This window comes from Penicillium digitatum, chromosome 3, assembly GCF_016767815.1.
Source record: "Penicillium digitatum chromosome 3, complete sequence".
Taxonomy (NCBI): domain Eukaryota; kingdom Fungi; phylum Ascomycota; class Eurotiomycetes; order Eurotiales; family Aspergillaceae; genus Penicillium; species Penicillium digitatum.
This window is the reverse complement of record NC_089386.1, coordinates 3,464,499-3,492,001: the sequence shown is the minus strand read 5'-3', so window position 1 is coordinate 3,492,001 and position 27,503 is coordinate 3,464,499. Positions and strand designations below refer to the sequence as shown.

The following is a 27,503-nucleotide window of genomic DNA, read 5'->3' as shown; positions in this document are numbered from 1 at the left end:
TTAAAGGTTGCAAGTGTTTCTGCTCAGGGACTTGCAAATTTCCAAAACGCATTGCAAAGGCCACACCGAGCTTGTCCTTGTGTGCTCACACATAAAAGCGCATCAAAACAAATACCAAGGACCTTTCGACATGGTCTACACCAGAACATTCGACCTGTTCGGGGCTTGTGGACCATGATCAAGTTTCTGGAATACGAGCTTTTCGATCAGTCAATTACCAAGTTTGTAGACAAACTGGGGCTAGGATCCGTCCATGGTAAACATGTAGAGGAGATTTTCCCAGCAGACGAATGGATAGGTTTCCGCAGGCAACCAGACCGTCAACTGGCTAGTGCTGAGAATTCTTGCCGGAGGCGACACAAGCTCAGCCACCATGCGTGCTGCCATTTCATAGCTATCTAAGTAACCTGCTGCGATAGCTGAACTTGCCATAACTGGGGTCTATGCTCCGCTCCCAGGAAGGTGATCCGCAACTTGCCATGCCTGGACGCCGTCTTTCGTGAAGCTTCGCGCCTCAACCCTGATTTTGCCATCATCTTCGACTGCCTCGTTCCAGGGGTTGACGCTTCCTGATAGACGATATTTCCCTGCAGAAACTAATGCTGGAATTAACCCCTTTGTCACAAACCGTGGGTTTTTCGGTCGCGGAGGCTCGCTTTGCATGGGCCAGTCTCTCGCTGTAACAAGAGGTCAAAAAGCTGATTGTGTCGGTGTAAAGCTCGTTCGATGTGAGTGGTATAGGGGTTCCTTAGCTTTCAACCTATTTAGTATCAACTCCATGTAGATTCAACTGATGGACCCCAATCATGAATGGACGTACCAAAATACGTGCTTCGCGTGTGAGTCCGATATGCCCATAGTCATCCGGCGCCGATGAAATCAAGTTTCCTTAAGCCAATTGGCCTTGACGGGCAGGGGTGAATGGGCACTGATAAATACGACGAGAATATGCACATGTCCAAAGTAATCACCCGAAACCGAATCTAGGAAAGGTCTAATGGATACACGAAAGATTGAAAGTTGCATGCAAATATGGATTGAGTAGAAACGAATTCGTCCATACCGCATAGGGTATCAAAGTCCCAGCCCATAAAACGCCACCAAACCATTAAAAATATCCAGGTCCTTGAAAGGTAACCTTGCATCAAGTCATTATGTAGTAAAGGATCGCTGTTAATTCGCTCAATCTTCCGACCTGTCCATGCGTAACTTCATTCAAACACACCTCACCCTTTGTGGCCGGCAAAGGTGTGCGGATACATGGGATGTGGAATCAATTTTTGAGCGGCTCAATGGGACAGGCGTTTTGATCCTTGGTCGCCATTTCATCCTCATTTTTTTCAACTTGCTTTCCATTATTGCCTTCCTCGCCGGTAATTTCTCCCCAGCCCGAACTTCTTCGGCTCATGCGACCAGCCAGAGCTAACTGACTACCAATGCCCCCGGCGATGCTGGGGGCAGTGCTGTCATTTCGACTGTGCGAGTGGACACTGCTGCGAATGCTGGTCGTATCACCGCCGGCGGTTGGCTTGGTGGTGTACAAGCTGCCGCGCTCCGCAGCGGTGCTGGCTAGCGGAATTACTCCGGATGCCGAGTAGACACTGATGCGCTCAGCACTAGCAAGGCCAACAATGCTTGGTCGGCTCAGTACCCCAGACGCACTAAAAACAGAGGTGTTGGATACCTCCGTGGCATTCCCACTCAGAACACTCAGCGGCAGGCTCTCCCGACTACCGCCGAAGACAGAAGATGGAGCCAATCCGCGTACAGATGCATTGGTGTCCAGGGAGTTACGGCGACGGCGCTTAGATGAGCTTGCCAGAGTTAGAAGAGAGGCGTTATCCGTCAAGGCATTATTTGCGGTTGCGGCGCTGTACGTCATCGCATGGCTCTGGGGCACCAGGTGCGATGGGACTGCGGTAGCGGGTGAGGTTGAAGGAAATTGGTGGGAAAATTGTATCTGCTGGTTCGAGGAGCTCTGCATCGAGCTGCCATGATGGTGATGATGCCCATTGTGGTTATTTTGCGCATTGTACAGTTGGGTCGAGGGTGCCGCCGAGTGAACAGTGGTCAGGGTAGTGGTCATCGATCGAATTGAAGGTGCAGGTGACGAGAAGGTGCTACCCTCTCCTCCTCCATGCGTGCTGAATCCTTCAGTACCAGTTGCCAATGTGCCTGCTTTGGAATATGCCGCTTCGGATAATGCGGCGTCGCCGTTGGTTGAAATGGTTGGCGCAGCTGATTTTGCGCTTGTTAGGGGAGCCGGGTTCTCATAGCCTGAGCATAAAGATGGATCGCTCTTGGAGCGATGGTCTGCACCGCATTGATCATCTATGTATGAGTCGGTCGGTGTCCGAGTCCCTGTGTCACGCTTGATGGTTCCAGAGAGTGGGTATGGGTTGTTTTCTTGATCGCTCTTCTTGCCCTTGGTGCCCGTGTAGCGCTTGTTGGACCATCGATTTGTCGCAGAGTCGGAGGAACTCTTAAGGTTCGCCAGGCGTTTCACCCAGTTTGAAAATGGACGGCGACGTACATTCCGGTCTGTATTGTGTGAATCCCTTAGCAGAGGTTCATGGTGGCCAACAAAGTCACAATCTGTACTTACCATGCACCCTAGCAGGACCATCAGCAGTAGCCATTCTAGCTTGAAAAGGCAGCCTAGTCACTACCCTCTCTGCCTTGTGAAAAGTCAAAGGTAGGCAAGGGAGAAGTGCCCTGAAGATCGAGCCACGCCGAGGCAGACGGGGCAGCGGGCGGGGAGACAGTTTATCCGTGCACGTCATGTGCCTGCCTTCATGTTGCCTCTTGACTTCTATTTGACGTACTGTCAACATCCTTGACATTCTATTCTTTTGTGAATCATTGATTGATACATATTGTGGTGCCTCTAGCAGCAAAATGTTCGATGATCATGATTGAGATGCGTTTTACAATCGTGTTCTTTAAATCCATTTTTGGGGTCTTTCTTCTTGCTTTGAATGGCGTAATGCCATGGTGAATACAAACAACTGCGTCAATGCCTCCTCAGTCAATAATACGAGCGCTACCTTCAGAGGTGATTGCAAAGATTAAATCGTCTACATCCATTGTGCATCTGAATGGTGTCATTTTGGAGCTAGTCAAAAATTCTTTGGATGCCAATGCACATACCGTCTTTATCACCGTTGATTTCAAACGTGGTGGTTGTGTAGTTGAAGATGATGGCGATGGAATTCTTCCGGTCGAGTTTGAAGCTACAGGAGGGCTGGGCAAGCCTCACCGCATGTCTCTCGACCTTCAGCTTGTAATGCGTGCTGGCTAATGTGTGCAACAGATACATCCAAATTCAAGCTGAATGGCGTGTATGGCCATCGGGGATTATTCCTGGCATCTCTGGCCTCATTATCTCTGCTTACTGTGACTTCTCGTCATGTTCGTCATCAATGCACAAACTCAATCATTTTTCATCATTCGACGCCCGTGGCTCGGCTAACCCCCGCACCGCCACATCAGGTGCTTCGCTCTGCCAGTCATGGCACTTCTGTGACCGTCAATGACCTTTTTGGGAACATGCCAGTTCGTGTCAAGAATCGAGCTCTCACTCTTCAGCGACCGGACGAGCTAGAACGAGAGTGGGACCATTTGAGGAACTCCTTGGTGTTTCTCCTTCTGGCCAATCCTCAATTTTCGAAACTAGTCGTCCTCGATGTGGAAAAAAAAAGGCGGATGTCCATTCGTCTTGGCATTACATCTATATTCGAAGCATGCATCGCTCATGCTCGGGAGTTTGATCTTAAACGTATCGGGCTAATTCTCACACAATCTGGGCTGATCACACCCCGAAGCTTCGATGATTGGCATGAAATTTCAGCATCAGTCTCTGACATCATAATTTATGGAGCAATCTCTCTCAAGCCCAGTCCAACTCGGAAAGTTCAGTTCATTTCTTTGGGGAAAGAGCCTATGCTATCGCGCAATTGCTCGAATGTTCTGTACGATGAAGTGAACCGGCTATTTGGTTTATCAGATTTCAGTAATGCTGGAGCTCCGTCTGGAAGAAACTCTGTTACACGTCCTGCATCTTCAGTGAATCAACTTGATGCCCCAAGCAACGCAAGCACTCGAAGCTGGGCAAAGTCAGTCAACAAGTGGCCAATGTTTTACATCTGCATTGGCACAACCGCTATCGTACGATTGGATAATGATGGATCTGAGCATCTCCCAGAATCGGCCAAGTCCGTTCAACGTATAGTTGATGTGCTAGGGGCCATGGTTCATGAATTTTTGAAGCAACACAATCTCCGCCCTCGTAGCAGCAAAAAGCAGATTAGGTCATCAGAGCAAAACCAAAGTATCCGTTCGGAATTCTCCGATGTAGCTAGCAGTTTCCGTGGGCCCCTTCAACAAGGTCGGTCGCTTTCAAGCACCGAAGAAGCGTTTAGCGGTTATCTGAAAATTCCGTCATTCCCAAGAGCCCAGTCTGTGAACTCTGGCCAAAGCCTCGCTAACTGGTCCAGGGTAAAAACTGCTAAGGATCTCAAAGCGAATTCTCCGACTCATCGACTGCCTCGGCGTTCAAATGTGGCTCCTGACATAGTGCGGGGTGAGAGTTCATTGCCGATTCTCCCTAAACATAGGCCAACCCGCCGAAGTGATGGCCATATGCGCACAATTCTTCCAAATCCCCCGAATAAGAGTGTCTCTGATGAGGGCAGGGCCAGAACGGAGGATCTGACTGGCAACTCACCATCAGACAAGATGATGACCTGGATCGATCCACACACCAAGTTGGCCTATATGATCAACCCTCGAACTGGCCAAACGATGAATTCTCGGAAGTCATTGGCTACCCAGCTTTCTCCCACAGATTGTCTCGATGCCTCGTCCAAGCATCCAATGCAAAATCTCTGGATAGAAAACCTGCTGGGAGCATGGGACAATCCTTCCTTTAGTCGTACAGAAATGCCAATATCAAATCTAGGCGCGGCATCCGCGGGTCAGCAGAATACAGCTACTTCTTCGCACAACTGCTTCAAGGGCGCTGGACCGCTTGGTACAGCGCAGGTCGCCAAATATCGAGGAAAACTTCAACGCTGTGCGCTTGAGACTGCCGAGGTGATAGCACAGGTGGACAAAAAGTTCATCCTGGCTAAAGTCCAGACGGCTCCCGTCTTTCTCAATTGGGATAGAACAACAAACGATGTTCTGCTCTTAATTGATCAGCACGCGGCTGATGAGCGATGTCGAATTGAACTGTTGCTTAGGGAGATGTTCCTCCCTGCCGGCCAAGGTGAAAATTTGGAGTCGGGTGGTCGAGTGCGAACTGTCCAAGTCGGTTCTTTGTTATTCGAAATCTCATCGACGGAAGGTGTTCTCTTTCAAAAATATACGAGTCTCTTCTCAGACTGGGGTATTGAGTACATGACACATGCCAAGACCAACTCTACTGATTTGATCACCGTGTATACTCTTCCTGCCCTAATAGCCGAACGCTGTCGGCTCGAGCCTCACGTGTTGATTGACTTGATGAGGCGTGAGATCTGGTCAAATGAGGAAGATGGCAGAAAGCCGTTCCACTCGAAGAAAACATTTCAACCCGAAGATGCGGACCAGGATCTCGAACTGTCAGGCAGTGATGATGTGGCACACAAAGGAGCCTCAACATCATCCGCCTCGCGCTCATGGGTTCAACAGATGAATGGATGCCCTCAAGGCATTGTAGACCTTCTCAACTCCCGCGCCTGTCGAACTGCTATCATGTTCAATGATCCGCTGAATATTGAAGAGTGCCAGGCCTTGGTCTCCAGGCTGGCCCGTTGTGTCTTCCCGTTTCAATGCGCTCATGGCCGCCCTTCAATGGTCCCCATACTTGATTTACGACCCCTCTCTGAAACTGCTGTTTCATTGCCGCTAGACTTCGATACCAGAGTATCCGCCTATGATGATAATGACGGCGTTGGCTTAGATTTTATGGAGGCTTTTAGAGCACGTTATGTAATATAGTTGTCTTAGTTTCAAGGCTCCTACATTCGACGTCTAGACATCTCGGTGATGGGACATCGATTTCCACTTGCTTCGGCATAACTTCCTTACAATGTAAGTCCAGACTCTAAAATCAAATTCCATGAAATCCCTGCCGTCCACACTGGCCTCTGACATGAGTGCCCAAACCGGTTTCGCAGGTTTCATACGTCGTGACAGGTCACATTTCCCCTCCACCTCATACTGACATACAGAATACATCGTATATTTTCAATACATAAACAAACTGTCATTGAAATGAACAATGTCGTGAGGTTTTACGTCAAGTCTAGATGTGATGTGGTCACATTTAGCGAGATGCAGCTCGAAAATGGATTTCATATTCTTGCATTAAAACGCATCAACCAGATAGATCGTACAGAACGTTGACAAATTTCAAATTGTCCTGGGCTTGCATAAGTTTGGTGCTTACAGAATATAGGCAGTCGCATTTTTCAAATGCTTCAATCCAATGGCAACGGTCTGCCAGTTGAAATGTACAATTAAGGGGCGCTTTTTAATTCCCGATTGAGGTCCTTTAGATTTATCTTTTGCATGAGTCTATGTTGTTGATTTTGAAGAAAATCCTCCAAAGAGTCAACTCTGCTAGGCTGTCAGAAGAGTTCATGCAAGGATCAGCCAGCCACTAAGAAAAGTAGAAATAACAGACGGAGATTTGGAATGACACTGCGACGGGCTTACGCAGCCTTGGAGAGTAACTTTTAATTGTACGATACGAAGATGATCAAGTTATTAAACACCCTACAAACCTAGATGCATGAGATGTATAGTCTAGTATAGCATCCTACAAACAGGAAACTAATGATAACACAAGCAAACACTAGACCCGAGCACTTCATGCATCCGATACAAGAATCGTAAGCCGCTTATGCGGTCTTGTGATGCGTTGGTGGTCTTTTTTTAGATTTCTTTTGAGCCGTCCTTTCTGAAGATGTTGCCCGCCTCTTCGGGTTTGTAGCTAGAGCATAGGCGGAAAAAATGGCTTAAATAGTGCAAGACCACATTTTTATAGCCATTGAACATTAAATTGGTTGAGAACTCTGAAACATTCTCTAAGTAGGTCACTTGTCAAGAATTCACTCCTCTTTTGTGGTGCACTTGTCCCCTTTGCCTGTTTAACTGGTGGTGTTTGGCAAAAGGATCCCACAACGAATGATAACTATGGGCTCGGCTCCAAAGTTGCGGTATTGTAGTCGTTCCTTTCTTATGCATGATTGTACGCTGTCTCTCTTTTTTTCTGAATTCCCCAGATGAAAATATCTCTACCGAGGCTATTCATCTATTTGCTGCCGTGTCTTTGATCTGGCTTCCCAGTTAGGCTTATAAATGTAGCTGAATGTTAAATCTCCCGAATTTCTGCCATTGACAGAATTGAGTCCCCTAGGGTACCCTCAGCTCGGGTTTTCGGTGGGACAAAGTCTGTATTTTGAGAATACAACGAATAGGCTGGGATCAATAGCGACATATAGAAATTATGATGATTTTGAATTAACAGCCATTGATGCTTTTCATCATTTTATGATACCACAAGGCAATGGGTAAAGTGGAATTCTCATTCTTGTACGTCCATCTCCGGATCTAGGTCCACAGGGGAAGCTATTAGGTGGCACAAAATTCAGCCCTAACACAACGATAGCAAGAGTTTAAACCGATCTCATCATTGTATTGGGCTTAGTTGTTGTGTAGCATTTCCTTGCACCAAACCTTCTACTCATAGAAGAAATGTGTAAATCCCGAAGCATTTTGTTCCTAGACCACATTTGTTTTAGAGAAGACATCTCAACCTAAACTCTTTCATTATATGCCACTCATATTCGCCTCTGAGTGAAAATTGACATCCACATCAGTGTGTAACTCGACTCGTTTGTTCCTGGAATTCCCAAAACACAAGGCTTCTGTGCTCCCAGCAAGAATGGCTGTATTCCTTCGTCGTTGCCTCTCCGATGAAAATTTCACTCTACGAATCTCAGCACTTGACTCGGGGTGTACAACCCAGCCAGAATCAACATCGTCTTAATCCACACAGAACAGGTGACATCGAGCCTGGAAAAGGCGCTAGATAGAAGCAATCCAAAACCAACAACCGAAAGAAGCATCTCCATCATCCACAATAGTCCCTATCCCAAACGTATCCCAAAACCCCCCACGGCGACTGCCCTGTAGAGGAAACAGCTTGCCATATAATCCCCTTCCGTCACCAGAAAACGCGTCCTGGTCACAGGATGCGCCTCCGGAATCGGCAAAGCAACCGCCGAAGTCCTTGCTGCGCACGGTGTGCACATGGTGATATGTGACATACAAGACACCATCGGCCAAAGCGTGGCATCTGAAATCTCCGGCCAAAACCCCAACTCAAAAATCCAATATCAACACCTCGATGTAACAGTCAGATCCGAGTGTAATGCCGTCGTGGAAGCCGCAGTCCGCTTCCTTGGTAGATTGGACAGTTTAGTCCACGCAGCGGGTCACATTCATCGAGATGCAGCCGAGACCATCGCCGACAGCGAGCTGGATTATATGCTAGATGTCAATGTCAAGGGAACGATCTTCGTGAACCAGGCTGTCTTCCCCTATCTCAAGATTCAGGGCGGCACGATTCTGAACTTCGGGTCTGATTTTGCGTCAGAGCCGCTGCCTCTTCTGGCTCACTGCGCTGCTTCGAAGGGTGCCGTGCAGAGCGTTACAGGGGCTGTGGCGCGTGAGTGGGGGAAGTATGGGATTCGTGTTGATGCGGTCCTACCGGCTGTTTGGACACCCATGATTGATGGCTATCGTGAGAATCTTGAGGCGGAGAGTGTTGTGGGCCATGATGTTTGCATGGATGGTCGAGTTTGTCTTGGGGAGAAGTTTGGGGACGTTGAAGGTTGACTTGATTCCTGTTCTTGCGCTTTTGGTTTCGGATACTTCACGCTGGGTTACTGGTCAGTTAGTAGCTGTTAATGGTGGGCTATCGCTGGTAAGTTGGTCTTTTAGCTAACTTGTTGGCATTGGTCTTACAACAAGTGGAGGGTAGGATTCAAGCTGTTGTGGAGATGCAGACATCAGTATTCAGGCAGAAATTTCAAGCCAGAAAGGCATCGGAAGTTCTTAATTCGGTCACCTAGAGTTCCCTCAAGCGTGTTTCACTCACGAGAAAACCCACTGGTTTAGGCCCCAAAAGAGTGACAATTACGATGGTTGGAGAAGAAACAATTGAGATCAAAGAGGATTTTGCATTTCACGCAGATTTTAATTGATGCTCCTGTACAGAAGCCGTGAGGCAAAAAAAAAAATTGTCTAGAGGGTATAGGAACCGCCCAGTTGATCGGTAACAATCCTTTTTCCAGTGCCCCTGTCCTTGTTTCCCCGTTCCCAGCCGAAATAAGAACAGACCAGACAAGAAGAAATTGAACAAATCACATAAACAGAGCAAGGCCTTTGGTAAACTCCTTTTGGGTAGTCCCTGGCCCCGTTCCATACATAACCGCTTTTCAAATGATACATTCTCGAAAGAGAAACTGCAAAAAAAAAGACACAAGTACCGCCCAAGAATAACAACAGGTAAATAGGTGGAAGAATAATGATGGGATATTCACAGATAGCAAAAAAAAGGGGGTTGGAGACAGATGATGCAAGTATGCATAGTAGAATAATGAATGGTGAGGATGGTGTCAGTTGAAAAAGAGTAAATTGGGAATGAGAAGAGGTCATTAGTCATTAGGGGGTGAAGAATGGTATAGGTGACGGTGTAAAAGAGAGAGCTTTATCCGTGTGTGGTGACGGATTTCGTTTTGGACTGGTTCGTCCATGAGAGGAAGTCGAACATGTCCTTGGCATTGTCGAGCCTGGAGGGAACGGACTCAGACTGGGAGGACTGGGACTGAAAGGTGTTTCCACTGCGGGAGAGCTCTCGGGGCTCGAGAACCAGAGAGCGGCGGTAGAAGGTTTGCGCGGTTGTTTCGCCGTTCGAGCGCACGCGCACGAGCTCGTTTTGCATCCAGGCCTGTAGCTCCGGAACTTCCGTTAAACGGTAGGGAATCTGGAACCGTTGGAGCTCGCTGATAATACGAGCCGTCTTCATGTGCTTGTCGAAGTTGATGACAGCCATTTCGCTGTCATCGGTGTAGAGGGTACGGAGGGATTGGTTGCCGTGGTCGACAAAGGTGAGGTCTGTCAGATAAGTACCGACGAACGGAAGGCAAGGTGGAACATGGTTCTGAAGGCGCTGACGAAGTACTGCGTAGTTGCGAGATACATCCACGATGCCACGGAGCTGCTCGAGGGCAGTCTTTGTCTTCTGTGATACGACGTCCCAGGTTTTCTTCAGTCGAGAGATCATGGAGGAATTCAATGAGCAGATTATTGCCATGAGGGTGTCGTAGTTGTTTAGCTCCAGACATTTGTTGGCAATCTTGACCCAGTGCTTGATAGTTGCGGCACGCTTCTTGGGCTCCTCGAGATACAAAATAGAGTCAGCAACGAGGTGGGCAAGATCAGTCGACAGAGTTGACATGGCGCGAACATTCACAGCCAACGAGCCGGTCTTTTTGGTCCATTCTGTGTCCAATAGTTCCTCGGGAAGAATCGAGCAGAAAATGCGGGACTCCTTGATGGTGAGCTGACGGGCGAGTTCAAGTGGGTCGAAGTCAAGAACAGTTATTGAACCTTCCCCGTTCTTCCATTGCTTGAGCAAGCTCTGTTCCTTTTTGCCAAGGACTACAGGAGGTAGAGGGGTATCAGGGTGGATGTATTGGGCAATGGAAGTGTTGGTCTTGCCCATGGAGGAAACTAAGCGAGGCACAAGTGGGCCACCAACTGCAGACACCTTGCTGGCCAATTCAAGCAACCGCTTACCAGCAGTGGGCAGATCAACCACAAGTCGTGTGTTTGCGAAGTTGACAATGAAATCCAGGGCTATGTTGTCACGATCATGGCGCCAGTGGGACTCGAGCCAGCCCTTAAAGATGTTGTACACACGGAGGCGGACAGGCCCAGCGGCGTGGGGTGTGTCACCGATGTACTCGAAGCGTTCGGCAAGGGCCTCTGCAAACTCAAGAGGCGTGGCAAAAAGACGGAAGGTGAGGTAGAACGTTGAGACAAACATGGCATCGGGCGTGGATTGGTGAGCGGTCAGCTTCTCAATAAGAGCACGGAGACTGCCGCCCATCACTGAACCTTCCTTGTAGATGAGTTCATGTGCGTAAGTCCTTTCCAGGATGTTGGCCTCGGTCTCCTCGTTTTCTTCCGCGAGGGTCGAGTAGCTCATACTTTCCTTCAGTGAGTGAACCGTGAAGCTCCCCTGTAAGCTACCACCAATATCAGGTGACGTAGCCCGAGTCGAGGTCTGCGAGACACCACTCATTTCCGAGTCACGTGTGTGACTGTTGTATGTGAAGCTGCTACCAGTGCTGGTGACACCACGGCCAAATGATTCACTTACATCAGACTTGGGATGGCTTTCACAATAGCTACTGTCGGTGGAGAAGGAAGATATGTTCTCGAGGTGGGTGGGGAGGATGGCAGAGTTAGGTAGAGAGGAAAGAGCGTTGGTGTTGGCGGGAGAGTTTGTGAGATGAGACTGGAAGGATGAAGGTGTTGTCGCGTCAGTGAGAGCAGGTGTTGCGGGAGAGCATGCGGTGCTAGGAATCCGAAGAGGGGGTGGGGGAAGGCGGAGTGACGGCTTTCGCTCCTGTTCTACAGGAGTCTCCGTCTCATCTTGTGAAGAGACAATGCCAGACAACTCCTGTCTTCTCTCTTCGGACTCTCCAGGGTCAAGCTCGAGATCACCTATTTGCTCAAGCACTAGGCGAGCCTTCGCCAAACAGTTTCCAGCGGCTCGTACACAGTCAGTTGCAGCATCCACAAGGCGTTTCCCCTGGTCTGGCATAAGCACAATATCATCGTCTGGCAGGTCTGCGGGGCGGAACACGTCGCGTGCAGCGTGAACAAGCTCGGATAGCCTCTCATACATTGACTCTCGTGCCTGTTCGAGGAATACGCTGCGATGCGTCTCATGCTCACACACTACCTCAACAACATTTAGTAACTGCCTGCACGACTGGACAGCTTGCTGGGTAGTGACAACCAGCTCTGTCGAGGAGCGGGATTGCATGTGCAAGCCGAGGAACGAGCCAAGCACGCCGAGGAACGCATCGTAAGTCGTTCCTAGGCGTTCAGATGCCAGATTCTGGGCACTGATAGCTGTTGAAGGACCAGAGATTGACATGCGGTGGGATATAGAGACCCGTTTTGTAGCCACGGAGACCGGTCTATTATCAAAAATCTCAGTGCGCATTGATGACCGACTCATGTTCATACGGCTATGCCTCATCTGCCGCGACTCCATTCGTGATTCCGTTCGTGATTCCGTTCGTGATTCCGTTCTTGATTCCGTTCGTGATTCCATTCGTGATTCCATTCGCGATTCCATTCGCGATTCCATTCGCGATTCCAGCATTCTTGACTCAGATCGATCAGGCCCATCATTCTCGCCCAAATTGAAATTCGCGGATGCTGGAGTCAGCGGTAGGCTGTATTGGCCTAGGCTCTCGCCGGGTCCATCCATTTCCGCGATGGTCCTGCTCAGACCCACTTCCTCGTTCCACACGTCAAGAAATCGAACTCCTCGGGTAACAATCTTGAAAGCCTTGAGAAGCATCTCATCTAAAATGGCCTCCACCTCATCTTCCGACGGGACCCCGTTGGCAACTTCTTGGAACTTCTTCGCAGTTTTCACCAGCGAAGACAGATCAGATAGCAAAGCCTTCCGAATTCTGCGCAGTCCATCGAATCTCCTTATCAGGGAAGACTCTCGAGTAAGACATTCTGATTTTTCCTGCCGAAATGATAAGCGCTGTTGTTGTTTTCTCGGTTCTCGCTCGTACTTACCAGTAGAAACCGAACACCAGCGATAGGGCCTCTCATCAAGTCTTGGTTTCCAAAATCTTTCAGTGATGATCCACATCCTCCTCGAATGACATCCCAGAAATCAGTCAAGGCCTTTAACAGAGGACGCATAGGCAGTTGGTCGTATGCCTCGCAGTAATTCGTGGGCAGCCAGCCTCGATTCCCGGACTCTAACAATGTACCATCGGCCCAGCCATTAGTGTGAACGGAGTGTACCAAGATGATGTCTCCCTGGTCCAGAGGGAGTGTCACGGTCGACGGAGAGACATTGCCGGCCGGGCGGAAAGGGTAAAAAGCACGCAGATAGTTGTGAAAGACAGGCCTCGGGGTTTCCGATTGACCCATGTTTGGGTTCTGGGTATCGTGTGGTGTTAATGGAGGGGTCATCTCTGATGTATTCCAGGCGGAGCGGAATCGATTCTGTATAGATTTGGCGTCGTAGGTTGACTCGGATAAGTTCGAATTGGATTTCGAGACCTTTAACGGGGGGATAAGTGGCTTCATTGATTCGATCCCTTATCGGTTCCGCAACTGAATAATTTCTTCTCCGAGCCTCTTAGGTCACTGACCGATGGCGTTTATTCGATAGTTGCAATGGACATCGTTCGATGATGTCGAACAGAGAAAACACAGGGTTCGAAGGCAAGTGGCGTTTGATAATCAAGGGTGGAGGGGAGGAATCGGATCGCCAGAGGCTGGGGTTGATCCTACACAATCTAGGTCAATTGGGCGCTCAAGGATAGTATAAAGTATAGGGATTGAATGTTGGGAATGCGCCCAAGGAGGTTGAAGGCTTGGAATGCCAGGAGAGGGGAAGGATTTAGGAACTTTGAAGACATACAAACACAGAAAACAATATTAACAAGTAATCAAAAACACACTATAAACAGGTCCAAACAGATTTCCTTTCAAGGAGTCCGGAATATTCCAAGCCCCGGAGGGATGACGAGTCGCAATGAGGTCCCGATACCAAGGGATGAACGGGGTCACAGAACAAACAATGCAAACGCCTATTAAAGGGAGATGAGGGCAAGTGCACTTGCAGCAAGGTGGGATAATCGCAAATCCAAACTGGACGAGAGATTCCCAATTAAGGTAACGCAAGGGCGAAAGGGATATAATGGAAAAGAATGAACGGTATAGCTAAGGATAGCAAATAAGATTGCCACCGGCAACAATACAAAGTAAAAAGTGAAGAGCTTTGAAGCAAAAGGGGAGGGGAAGAGAGGGAATTAAGTGGACTAATAGCTCTCTGGAAGTTCACCTTGAATCTTCTGGGACTCGATCGGGACGATCCACGCTCCACTGGTAATGGGCCGGTATGGAGAGGTAATGTACTCCGATGATATGATGTGACGGGTATCATACCACAAGTACGAGACGTATGTTGTATTTCTAATTCTTTAATTTTGGGTTTTTCACTTTTCACTTTGGGATTTTCTCTTTTTTTTTTTTTTTTTTTGGGGGGGGGTCCTCAACCCTCCAGTCCTACAAGTCCTTCAATTTCAAGGTAAACTCTTTCTGTCTTTTGTTCGCATCAGCGCAATCAAAGATGGAGAGCACTCGAAAAGCGACTTTGGAAAAGAAGGGAAAAATTAAGGGAAACATTAAAAAGGGAACCCTCCTTTCCCCGAGAATTTGGCCTGCCTACTCCGGTACTTTGAAAAACATTAGGCCTTCGGCACCTGCTTATGGTACCGAGTCACAAAGTACCTTTGACAGCAACTATCACGCTAAAAGATACGTCTCTCACATGTACTCCGTCCCACGCCTAGTCTGCACTATCCACCTTGCATCTGCCGAACGTACTACATTCGAGACTAAACTGTTCAGACGCTCTCAATTCTCCAGTCTTATGTGTTTAGAATTAAAAGCCACGCCCACCTAAGACCAATCATATCGCCACAACAAAATAAATCCTGTGGCGTTAAAAGTCAGCCCATGTCATAATGTCTTAATGCTTTGACCGTGTGCTATGTTGCTGAGCCTGCAGGGGGACTCGATCAATCATGAAATGTGAGGGAAGGGGGCCTGTTTCGCCTGTCAATATCTCTCCGGGATGGGATCGACAGCGCAGCGACCGGCCCCTAAAGTGACAGCGGCCAAAAGTCTTTTAATAAATTTGGCCGTTGTGGTTTCATTTTTTCTTAATGCAAATATAGTACTTATCCCTCGGTAATCCGTACCTCGCAGAAATTTTTTTTTTTTTTTTTTTTCAAATCTCTAATCCCTGCTAACCCCCTTGTCCAGACCCCCGGTCGCCATTGACATCCAGACCAGCCTGTATGTACCTGAGATCCCCCTCCATCTTCCCCCCCACACATGGGGCAATGATCAAGAAAAACAGGTTCGCAATTGGCAAATAGGATCCACAGACGCAAGCGGTAGCAAGTTGTGAAAAAGCCGAAGACTATTGCAAAGACACCCAATACTTGCGCACCTTGTATAGTGAGGAATACTTAATAATAGCGAGATTCAAGCTACATGACGCGACGGGGAAATTATGCAGACCCGCTCTTGTCTAAGACCTGGAATAATAATAGATGTGAGGGGAGGAGATATGGGAGTACCTTGCCGGATAAAAATTCTAATGTACTTTGGTTGACTGACAACAGAGTGTACTCCGTATATTGCCCCTCGATTTGAAGTGAACTTCGGCATTTTTTGGTGAATCTTTTGAGGTGGAACACATTAATACATATTTAATATTTAATCAACGCGTTCTCATTGAAACGATTGGACAACTATGCTCAATCATGGATCAAGGACGAAAGTCCCAAAATTGAACATTGATCATATCCATGCTATGTACTCCGTACTCCGTAGTTCTTTCACAGCTGCGTCGCACGTCCCACAGCTCGACCAACAGTTTCGCGAGGCTACGTGGACTCGGTGATTCTGAAGTCGCCAGTCGACATTGCAATGTGCAATACGCAAACTTATTTCTTCCAGGCATGCATTGGTCAGTCGTCACATGTTCTGGAATCTTTGCCTCCTCAGGGAAGCATACAACTGTTAGTACCTGATGACCAGATGGTTAATTTTTGACTCTTGTATATCAGTGATGCTATCAAGCCGACCCAGCCAATTAGAGCTACTGAACGGTGTTGGCAGCTTGAACAAAAACAAACACTCCGATGTCACCCTTGTGGAGTCCAATCGATGGCTAGTATACTAGGGCGATGCAAGTCCCCTCGATGTCATCACATCAGGGGCAATCGCAAAATACGATTTGCGGGCCATACCTGCAATGGGTGGAATGTCCGTGCCGGAGTCTGGTTCGACCCATGGTAAGAGAGGGGTGCTTAGACCAAGTCTCATCCCATCTCTGGTGCGATCTGCTTTTTTTACGGTCGCGTGTAGAGACTCCTTAGGACATTGAAATAACTCAAATTTAGAATTTCTTGTCTCTTACTCCGAACTCTCCAAAGAACTACACCGTTAGTAAAAAAAAAAAACCAGTCGCACAGTAAAACTATTGTGATACAATTGATGGACCCGCGCGGGTCTCAAGACTTGTTTGCTTGTCTCATCGTGCATCGATGTTACAGACAGCATGAACTAACTTACCCCCACTCCATACATATTTATGTAGCTCATTAGCTTATATTACTCTTCTGTCATTCGCTTAGCCTTCCATGTTTTCGTCAGTGAGCTGCATTGCCCACGAGCACATCACGTCCCGGCAAACTCGTGCCCAAGCTGTGGGGCATGCACGAGTTTTTCTCCCAAGGACTTTGTACAGGTATAGCCATTGCGCTGCAGGACCCGTCTGGTTGATGAGAGATCGTCAGGAAAGCATGGTATTGTCACCTCTAGTCTCATCTGGTCAACATGTTCTCCGAGGTTGAGGAGCCTGACCCACATCCAGGCGACCGCTTTAGGTAGGAGCTTTTGCTAGGTCGAGGCTCTAGGGCAGTCTGGATCAGCAATGATTTCTCCGATGAGACAAATGGTATGTTTTGGTGTTATGTTGGTCCCATTTTTGATGACTTGGGAGGATTATCCATCGGTTGATATTTCCTCCGGAGGAGATCTCTCTGCGTGCGACATAGGCTAGTCTCCTCGTACTCCTCGCACGTAGGAGAGAAATGGCTCACTCGTGGGGTAGGATGAGCAAGACACCAATCTTACAATTATGCAAGTCGTACTGTATCTTAGTTAGCCTCGTGGGGGTAATTGCAGATGCAAAATTAAGGAAGCGTGCGAGATCTGAGTCGTTGTCTTGCAATGCCCACGTTGGTATCCGAGAGTCAGTGGAACGTGCCCAATAGCGATGTCTATGACATGCAGTCAAGGCAACGGGCCAGGACCTACGCACATCCATCCTGTAGAATGAGCCTCTATTGGACGTGACTTTGAGTCATCGAGTAACCTCCTGTTCGGTCTCTTCTGTCCCACCTGTATATATATTCACAGGCACATAGTAACGGCCATGTCGAAATACTATTAGATTACAACCTATTGAGACCTTGAGATCGTCTATATCACATTGCTCGGCTACACGAAAGATATGTCCATACAATAGAGTTTTAACATTTGGCAGTAGAAACTCGTACTACCAGCATGCGAGGTGGGCGCATTCCGAAAGTCCAAAATTTGGCTATCAGGCCTGTTAGTCAAGTTGATGTTGTATCACCTTGGGGGCTTAATTGTTGAGATGTGGTGAGCGGCTGAGGCTGATCACCGCAGTTTGATGCATAGGTAGCGTAGGTACCTGCATCCGACTGCAAGATCACGCTTCAAAGCTTGGACTTTGGTTGTGATCTCAATAAAGTCGGTCTGTCATGTTTAATGTGATTTGATAATGCAGGCAAGTCTCCTATCTTTCTCGTTGAAGTTCTAGACTATGCTTTCTCACCGAGATTTCCAAGGTTCCTGATGGCCGAGAGAGCGGCCTGTTTCTTTGTGATAGTTTTTTTTTTTACCCTGCAATTGCGATCTTGTAATCATGCTGTTACACAAGCCACATACTTAATGTAACATTTATTGAAATCCGAAGATTACTTTGTGCGGTAGAGTATATTCGAACACCACCTTCTTGGTGTACATCACATGCTAACCGTCGATTAAATTATACTCTCCTCTTAATCTACACACCAGGTTTAAGGTTTTGTTGAAGATGATTCTAGTCAAATATATTAAGTTAGAATACTCCGTATGAATACAACATAGTAACACTGAACGCATGGGTGTAAATAACCCGATCTCTCAATTTTGGAGATTGAATTTACCGCAAGCTCCTGGGAACGAAAAGACTGAACCGTGGGACCCATGTAGGTAGTAACAGGGGTTATCCATGCCATCCAAAAGTTTATGATATTGACAAGCAAAACCAAAAAAAAGCAAAGCAAATATTAGGTACATATAATATACTTTGCACAGGTGCATAATGCAAGCTCAGCAACTAAAGCAGTAGAGAGGCGGTGGACTGAGAGCAGGGACTCCGTACTCCGAGTTGTCTACAATTGAATATTTGTCACAAAAAGAAACAGTTCAAAAAACCGAGGATCATCCTGGAAAGTCGTCTTCCAAAATCCTAGAATCGATAAATAGGTTAGTAGCTACATGGATCTAGTTAGCGGTAGAAGGTACCCTGAGAGTGAGTACCGGATACCGGACCATGTATGTAATTTGGTAGATGGTAACGGTCAACGATACATACAGCGCAAGTTTTCAAATCTTCGATTCAATACCAAAGCCCACTTAGACTGACGCATGAAAGAGAACGACCCAGTAACGGTCGCCGACGGGGCGATGCGAAGGCAATCAACAAAGAAAGATAGAAGCCACACACACACACACATCTCCACTCATGCTCCACAGTTCTTTACACCTTAAGGGGCAATCCCCGAGGAAAGAAACTCCTCGAATCCTCCAAACCCTACTCCGTACACTATCCCGGGACGGCCGTTGCGAGCTGTCTACGGAGTAGAAAGCCACCAGAAGGCGGCGCCGGACGCGCACGGCTGGCGGATTAGCTAGCACATTTCCGCGCAACGGTCCAGACGGTACTCCGTACTGTGTTCCAGATTTAGGGGCTAGTCTGCGCCTCTACTTTCCCTATTTTACATCCCCGACGCCACCAACATGTTGTACATGATAGCTTATGTTACCTGCCAAGCTGTCAGAGGCATCGAGTGAGCGGCACCGCGAACACACCGGCCAAATCCTCGGATTTGGAGATGGAAGCCGTATCGTAGATGAAAATTAACCGGGGTAAGGCCGCCACAGACGATACATTTCTTTGTTACTTCTGTGTCTGTGATCTGAGATGTAAATTGGGACGGCTGATAATCGGGTCCAGAGAGTCCAGATTCGATCAGTGAGATGGAGCTTTGTCCGAAATTAGCCAGCAGCCTTTTTCACTTTGTGTTTTTTTTTTTTTTTTTTTTTGGCGTAACCAGGTTGGAAGGAAATTTAGTGTGCTTGTGGGTGGGGTTTCGGTTCCAGGGACAATGACTCGGGTTGTGTTAGTGGAGGCTCATTCAGGGGTTGGGGGATCAAGTCTGCTCGTGGAGCTTGAATGCACCATGTGGTCATAAATCCACTTAATGAAGTATAACTGAGACCACTCATTGACGGTATTAATCAATTGAAAACCTAAAGCTGGGTGCTGTCGTCTCCGTTCTGCTTTTAAAATCAATAGTTCAACGTCTCCTTAAAATTTGGAGGAGCAGGGGCGGCTGTGCCACAGCCCCAGAGTTTTCTGTAGAGTTCAACCTACGTTGTGTTCCGTACTGGGAGGCCAGTTTCAAGGTCACCCTGGTTTCGGAGATCGCAACTCCAAGAATCAATGAGATTCCCCGCTCTTCAATTTCTTTGTTGAACATTGCACGTGCTTGAAATGTTATGCGGGACTAACGGCAATCCTGTCAACGCCCCAATCTGGCCGTTGTGCAGTGAGCAGGGGTTTGAGACTGTGGGGAGACTAAAAAAAAACCTAGGCGGGCCCTGTCGGAAAGACAGCCTAGCAAACGATCAATGAAGAGCCCCGGTGACTCGTCGACTCGAACACAAGCGGCCCACAGGCTAGTTTCTTGGCTTCTAGGGTGGAAGAATGCGCCTGGTAATGGGTATGGTTGTATTCCGTACTCCGTACAGAGTTTCTCTTGTACAACATAGTATTGATAGCCCCCACCACCGTGGTGGTCCTGTTATTTTCACAGGGGAGCAGACGGTAGACTATTGGGAACTTTGCGTGTCGCGTGTAACCGGCCGTTGAGGGGATCCATACTTTTGCTGGCCCTGGTATTGTTGATGTTGACCCATGGGCCGGAATCCCGACCCACGCTCTATCTTCTCTGGGACGAAATGAAAGGGGGGATCTGATAGGTGTTGGATTGACCGTATCATCATTATAGTGCGAGACGGAACTTTAGAGAGGTGATCACCCTTGCGTCTACGCTGGTGACATGAGAGGCACCTGATAGCGTTAGGGATATTTTCATACAGAGTATAGAGTATTCCGTAAAAATTTTCTCGGTAGTCTGGATCAAGAATAGAAATTTTGTTCCTATTATTGAGATTTCAGGAGACTATTGGAGATGCCTCGAGAAAAAAAAAAAGCATGTGCTTGGGATAGGGGTGTGCCTATGTCACGTGGCCAGCACTCTTTCTAGAAAGGCAGAACTTCCAATAGTATCTCTATCCCTTTGCTAATTACTGTGTACTCCGTATTGGACTTCAGTTAATATATTAAGCATATTGGGAAAATAAAAGGTCTCATTTTCGAAGCTCCACGATATGAAACAACATCCACATTATCGGCTTCATGCGCGATCGTATCAACTCCACTGTCTCCGAGATAACCTGAATTCTTCTCCGTTCTCCGTATTCCGTACTCCGTGCGAAGTGGCCTTCTGTATGTCGCATACGGAGTACGGAGTACGGAGTACATAGCACAAGAGTCTCTTTATCTGGTGCAATTTATGAACAGTTATGGATCCCAGTACTGCGTCATTCTGTGGGGACACGGGCTTGAGGCTTAAGCCTAACCAATCACCTTCTGGCTTCTACGGCAACACTTGTCATTTGCTTCTCTCCCAACTCAGATACACACGGAGCCTCAACATGATTCTGTGTTGGTTGTCCCAGCAATCCCGCTTAGTCGAAACTGACAATCGTGTCTGAAGTCAAGAACCTGCACCAGTGGATCACTGAATCCGCGATCAAGTGGCCTGATTCCAAGCCCTGCATCTACATGAGAAGTGCTCACGGCGGAGCTTTGGCTTTTTGTTCTTATGACCAAGAAATACGCCCTATGTCACTCCACTATCACCGCTGATCTTTCCTTGGCTAGAATACCTGACAGCACGGAGGTGAGAAACAACGTCGGTTACTGTATGAATTCGGGGATAAAAAATATGGTTCGCGCTGTTAATTTTCCGATGACTTTTATGGCAACATGTGTTGCACTCTCGTCAACAAACTCGAGGGGCTTACCCGCAACCCATCTTTCAATGCCTCCCCCTACCTAAGAGGTCAGGTTTCCCACAAATGGAGATTTGCAGAGCGTTCAGCAATTCTTCCTAGGCAATACAGTAATACCCATGCTTGCATGCACGAGATGTGAAAAGAAACCCCGGCCGATGCCAGCCAATTCTTCGCCCAAAAAGGGGGATGTTTCGGAGAAGCCGTCTTTTTTTCCCAAAAAATTCCAAACAAAAATAAAATAAAATCAACAAGTGCTCACCCGAGTTTCTGCAGAAGACCAACTCGCGCCCCAAGTTTTTCACCGTGCTGAATCCAACTCTGTCAGACGGGGGCAAGTTTCCACCCACGTGCAGCATCGTGCACGTCGGGAAATGTGCGCTGTGGCTTCCTGCCTCCTATTCGCCCCGCGGGAAGACTGTGGTAAACTATTCTTACGTACTCACGGAGTTCAACTATTGGAGGTCTCATGTTGTCGGTATCGGCTTGCGGGAGTTAGGCAACGATCAGTCATGAGAGTCCAGAGAGGCAAATGGTCGGTTCCGTCTTTCAAGGCCCATGACGCTGGGTCGACGGCGTCATTTCCATCCGAGGATTATATTTCCATTTTCTTTTGGGGATAATCGCCGACGTAAGACGGTACTGGGGGCTTTTACTTCTTTTCATTTCGCTGTCACTTTTCGAATACATGATCGGGAAGGTGAGAGAGGTACCATAATTCGGCCCCCGGATAAGTTCTCCAGTACCTATAGATGTGGACGCATCTCAGCGCGCCGGCCCGCTAGCCCGAGTATCAATGCAATTTCATCACACTGTGGATACAGGTAGGGATCAGAAAGTACGGAGAACAATTATTAATTGTGGCGGCTAACTCGGAGAGTAGGAACATGGTGTATCTTGTCGTATAAATCTATATGACTACTGAGGGAATAGATCTATGGCTTTGATTAGTTCCATTTAGGTCTTTGGAGTATCTAGGTTTTAAGTATTCATCTTCGCAGTTGCTACAACAGCCTAATCTCATGGGGGCTACTGGAAAAAGTTCAAGAATGCACAATTTGTATTCTTCTATGCTCTATGCTCTATGTTCTAAAATCTAAATTCTAGCTAATAACATTTTTGCAGGATGGAAAACTGCTCGATGATGAGACCGAGACGAAATGGAGATAGGCGCAGTGTAGAGCTCCATAAATGACGGGTTGAGAAGTGAATTTACGACACATTTGGCAAAGGACTGGTGATGCGAAGGCGAAGAAAGGAAGGAATATAAAAAGAAGAAGAAGAATGAGGAGAAGGTTTCAGGGGAAAGATGGAAGAGGGAAAAACTCAACCAATCAGGATTCCGAGGAGATTAGAGGCTTGGAGGAAAAAGATGAACAAACGATCAACCTATTCGGCCTTCTTCGAAGCCTTGGTTCTCAGCTTCATGAGACCGAATACCAAAGCGTATCCACTGATTGCAAAGATGACAGAGATACCGATATCTCTCCATCCAGTAGTGTAGTTCTGGATATGGAGACCTCTCAGGAAATCGCTTCCGTCTGTGTATTGACAGACCTTGCAAGCCGAGGTAGCATCGGGGTTGATCAAATTGATACCTGAGCCAGTGCCGGTCATGTAATCCGACAGGTACTCAACGCAGGTGGTACCGTTGACTGGTTCGAAGAAAGCGAATTCTTCCTCATTGCATGTGACTTTGGCACCCCAGATGCCAAAGGTCAACATACCAGAGACAACGTAGTTAAAGGGGTTAAGGTAGTACATCCAGAACCGCCAGAACACGTTGAGCTGGAGGTATGGGACGAAGACACCACAGAATAAGATAAGAGTACTGATGATCAGGGGGTTCACAAGCGCAGCGAATGTCGGGTTGGGCGAATAGGCAGCGACGAATTGACCAATGCCAGTGTAAATGAGCTCGTAGATCAGCATCATGAAAAATGTGGCGCCAGATCGGTTCGAAGCATGAGGCAGTCTCCAAACGGGGTAGTACCAACAGGCAAAGTAGAGAACAGCACAAATGCAGAGATATGGGAACTCAGAAACAACCAATCCAGTGACAAAGGCAACCCACGAGTACATCTTCGACTTCTTCTCGCGAGTATCATAGATATCACGGCGCTGGATAAAGAGAGGTTGAAGCTGGTTGATAACACCGGGAGCGACAAAGACAAAGTTGAAGATTGTGAACATTTTCAGATTCAAAGCCGTCACACTTGGACCAGGGCGCCAAAAGGAGAAACCATTGAGTGCAGCGGAAATGATGTGAAGGGAGAACTTGTTGTTGATATAGTTGGTGTTCCGGAAAAGCGCGACATTCATTCTTTGAGTGACGATTTTGATCTGCTCCCACATAGGCATAGAGAATTCGAATCCATCATCGACTGTACCGGGGGGTTTGGCAGCAGCGTCTGCAATCATTCCATCCAGTTCTGCAATCATGCGAGTTTGCTCGGGGGAGTCGAGCCAGATTTGATGCCAGTCCTTGTCCTTGACAGCCTCGATACCACCAGTAACAACGTCAATCATAAACTCAGCTGCGTTAGCCTCGGTAGGGCATTGGGCCCCGTATTGGCCGAAGTATTGCTTCACGGTGGCCGCATTCTCGCCAATGTCTCCAAAGTAAACTGTCTTTCCGCCCTTTGCAAGGAGAAGGAGAGTGTCGAATTGGGCAAAGAGCTGCGCTGAAGGCTGGTGAATCGTAACCTAGAATGTGACGTATTAGCAATATGATCTTGCAGTTGTTGAATTGGAGAAACTGAAGACTTGCCAGGACCGCTTGACCAACATCGGCCAATTTGCGCAGGAAACGGACAGTGTTATAGGCCGATTGTCCATCCAACCCAGAAGTGGGCTCGTCCAAGAAGATCAGAATGCTAGGCTTAGACACCAGTTCTACGCCAATTGTGACGCGCTTTCTTTGCTCAACACTAAGACCATTTCCAACGGTACCAATCAGAGTATCTGCTAGGTCATGGAGTTCGAGAAGGTCAATGATAGTGTCAACATACTTGAGCTTATCCGCTTTAGAGATGTTGCGAGACTGGCGAAGGAGAGCAGAGAATTCTAATGCTTCTCTCACGGTTGCAAATGGCTCATGAACATCCAGTTGTTCGCAGTACCCCGCCATTCTTTGGAAAGACACTGGGAGCTCACGGCCATCAACCATAATAGAGCCTTTGATAGTACCATCTGTTTTACGCTGAGCAAGCACATCAAGTAGGGTCGTTTTTCCTGCGCCAGAAGATCCCATGAGTGCACCTAGCATGCCGGGCTTGACCCATCCATGAATGTTATCCAACAGCACTCGATCGCCCGTAGGGGTTTGGACAGTGTATGTGAGGTTTCTCCAAGTAAATATCGACGTGTTTCGGGTGAGATTTTCATCGTCAACCTGGACGGGCTCATCGATAGTCTCGCGGGCAGTAGTCTTTTCATTACGTTGTGCTTCTTCATCGGAGATGCCAGCGAGGCTGTTCTTGAGTTTCTCGCGGGGAATAAGAAGAGAAGCACCAGAGCCAGCACCTGATTTCCAGTAGGATGTGAAAACAATCGTCAGGATGGCGAAGAATCCCCACCATCCCCAGACGACACCGAAGTTTCGCCACAGTTGAGAGTGCTTGTAGTGAAGTGAGGCAAGATACTGATCGCCAGTGACATAGTTTGCACCTGGCAAGGCACCACCAACACCCGCACAAGCTTGGTTCTCGGCTCCAACATTCTCGTAGCCAGGGCCACTTGGTATCAGGTTTTTACCAACGCAAGGGATATGGCGGTCATGGAACTCGTTCGACAAGGCAGCCTGGAAGGCATAAGCAAAGGGGTTCGTGTAGTACAGCTCAAGAAACCAGTTCTTCATCTCAGGCTTGGGAATCATGTAACCAGCATACATGACAATGCCTTTGACTGCAGTTCCTGAGATCTTCGACGCGGCTTCAAAGGTACTGAAAGCGGACCCGATAAATCGAAAAAGAGCAGTGATGCACTAAGGATGTAAGAGTCAGTCTGTCTACGAACTGGCAGAATCGAATGGAAGACGACAGCTTACCAGAATTGTCGTGAACAAAATAATCCAGAAGGTAAAGAAAGCAGCCGCAGTATGTTTCAGGCCTGACATCCAATAGATCACGACCGAGAAGATAGAACACTGGAACAACAGAACCGGAAAATCCGCCATTATCTGAGCCAGGCAAAACGCAGCCGGGTGGTACATAGCAAAGTCCTTGTGTTTGATCAAAACCGGACGGCCCTTGAAAGATTCAGTGACCTCAGACATGGCAACGATGCAGTTGTACAACAAAGAAAAGAAGACAGCACCACCTTTGGTGAAGAGACCCTCGGATGTGTCCGGCGAGTCGTAGAAGCAAGAGCCAGCGATCAACGCCATCGCACATGACAGAACCTGTTTGGTGATGAAGGTTGACTTTTCACCCCACAGAATCTGATATTGTCTCTTGGTGCATGCGACTAGCTGAGCCCAAAAGCTGGTAGTCAGACTACTGCTCTTTGGCAAGTGCTTGGACTTTTCCCACGCGACAGATTCCTTGAATGCGGCTGTGCGCTCACGGCTGAGTTCGGAGTCGGGATAGTCATAAGTTGAGACCATACGGCGGTAAGTGCTGGACTTGATGTATTCGGTCAAAATGGCATCAGCGTTTCTGGGAAATGAGTTTTCGAATCCGGGTCTGATTTTCCGCTCTGTTGGGACTGTCAAACCAGTCAGGAAATCGCCTATTGAATTTTTGTCAGTTTGCATCAGCCATTTTTTGGTCAAATATAGGAAGGAAATACTCACCGACGTTTGCTCCGTCTGTATACATGAAACCTAGATCTTCCATAAAAGGCTTAGCTGCAGCTGCAGGGCCATAGTAGATCTGCTTTCCCTCGTCAAGGACAAGGATCTTGTCGAAGAGATTGTAAATTCCATTTCCAGCTTGATACAGGGTCACAATGGTGGAAAGGCCGAGAATATCAGTCATAGCACGAAGGGCTTTGGCCCACTCCAATGCAGTACTGGCATCTAAGCCGCGGGTACTGTTATCCCAGGAGTAAATAGATCCCCTAGTCGCGAGACACTCGATGATAGAGACTCGCTTCCGCTCACCACCGGATACACCTCGAACAAACTCGTTTCCAACCTTGGTGTCAGCCGTATGCGCGATTCCCATAGACTGTAGAAGGAACTCCTTCGTCTCGGCTGTGTATTCTTCGACACTTTGAGCTCCTTCTGGTAGATGGAAAGGAACCTTGAGCCTGGCTGCGAAGTCCATAGTCTGGCCGACTGTCAAGCGGGGGTAGAACAGCTCTTCTTCCGTGTTCATCACAATTTGGCCATTGTAGCCTTCGGCTTCCTTGGGGGTCATGTTTCCGAAACGCACGTCACCATTGATGGTGTGATAACCTTCGCGGCGATTGGATAGAATCTTGAGTAGCGTGGTGCATCCTGAACCAGGGCGGCCCAACACGAGTAACATTTCTCCGGGTTTGACGCATCCATGGCTGTCTGACAAGATCGATTTAAGGGGCGGCTTTCGGCGGAAATCTTTAATCAGTTGAGGAACGTTGAATTGCGAGATCATGTTTTCGTTAACGGCGGCTTCGGCAGCAAGGACATCGACGGTTAGATTTTGCCATGTAACACCTAGCTCCCGCCTCTTGAATCCTGCTGCTTCATCACGTTCTGCATTCCGAATCACTTGCGGTGTCATGCTCCACTCGGCAGCCTTCTTGGGGAGTAGGGAAGTCTCGGCATTAGCGACATTCAGAGTCTCGGCACTCTTTGCTTCGTGAATGTTGACTTGCGGTGAACGCAGGGTCTCCACGCTAGTAAAATCGTGGGTGTTGAGCTTGCGGACAAGCGAATTTTCTAGATCCTGGTTATTGTCTTCGTCCTCAGTGCCGTACTCGCTGTGCAGCGAGGCATCATCGGGGCCGGGATGCTGCTCCATAATAGGAGACTTGGAAGGAGGGGAGATTGATCAAGAAAGCGAAAAAAACTATAGAATCAAATTCTAATTCAAACTGGGAAGGGTAGCATATTTATCCTATACGATTCTGCATAGGGGCGAGTCTTTTATATGTGCCGACTCCATATCCGAAAGATTAGGAGGGGATCGGAAAGCTGGCATTGTATAGTGGCCTGTTATTGGCTGAAGCATATTTAA

The 27,503-nt window shown here is 47.9% G+C and overlaps 6 protein-coding genes across 6 annotated transcripts; 3 read left to right on the top strand and 3 right to left on the bottom strand.

Moving 5' to 3' along the window:
- Positions 1-1,273: 1,273 nt before the first annotated feature.
- On the bottom strand, positions 1,274-2,639 carry Pdw03_8776 (ca2+-modulated nonselective cation channel polycystin protein; the record flags this gene model as incomplete). Its single annotated transcript, XM_014682497.1, has 2 exons — positions 1,274-2,541; positions 2,606-2,639. 2 exons carry the CDS (start codon positions 2,637-2,639, stop codon positions 1,274-1,276), a joined length of 1,302 nt encoding a protein of 433 aa, XP_014537983.1.
- Positions 2,640-3,016: 377 nt separating this feature from the next.
- On the top strand, positions 3,017-3,301 carry Pdw03_8775 (DNA mismatch repair protein pms1; the record flags this gene model as incomplete). Its single annotated transcript, XM_014682496.1, has 1 exon — positions 3,017-3,301. The coding sequence occupies one exon, from the start codon at positions 3,017-3,019 to the stop codon at positions 3,299-3,301; it is 285 nt and encodes a 94-aa protein (XP_014537982.1).
- A 248-nt stretch (positions 3,302-3,549) lies between these two features.
- On the top strand, positions 3,550-5,982 carry Pdw03_8774 (DNA mismatch repair protein; the record flags this gene model as incomplete). Its single annotated transcript, XM_014682495.2, has 1 exon — positions 3,550-5,982. One exon carries the CDS (start codon positions 3,550-3,552, stop codon positions 5,980-5,982), a length of 2,433 nt encoding a protein of 810 aa, XP_014537981.2.
- A 2,319-nt stretch (positions 5,983-8,301) lies between these two features.
- Positions 8,302-8,889, top strand: Pdw03_8773 (Short chain oxidoreductase/dehydrogenase, putative; the record flags this gene model as incomplete). The annotated part of the gene is made up of 1 exon (XM_014682493.1): positions 8,302-8,889. The coding sequence occupies one exon, from the start codon at positions 8,302-8,304 to the stop codon at positions 8,887-8,889; it is 588 nt and encodes a 195-aa protein (XP_014537979.1).
- An 874-nt stretch (positions 8,890-9,763) lies between these two features.
- Pdw03_8772 (Ras guanine-nucleotide exchange protein, putative) lies at positions 9,764-13,293 on the bottom strand (the record flags this gene model as incomplete). Its single annotated transcript, XM_014682492.2, has 2 exons — positions 9,764-12,835; positions 12,889-13,293. The coding sequence occupies 2 exons, from the start codon at positions 13,291-13,293 to the stop codon at positions 9,764-9,766; spliced, it is 3,477 nt and encodes a 1,158-aa protein (XP_014537978.2).
- Positions 13,294-22,728: 9,435 nt separating this feature from the next.
- On the bottom strand, positions 22,729-27,287 carry Pdw03_8771 (ABC transporter, putative; the record flags this gene model as incomplete). The annotated part of the gene is made up of 4 exons (XM_066102058.1): positions 22,729-24,045; positions 24,128-25,324; positions 25,388-26,070; positions 26,135-27,287. The coding sequence occupies 4 exons, from the start codon at positions 27,285-27,287 to the stop codon at positions 22,729-22,731; spliced, it is 4,350 nt and encodes a 1,449-aa protein (XP_065957141.1).
- Between the last annotated feature and the right edge of the window lie 216 nt (positions 27,288-27,503).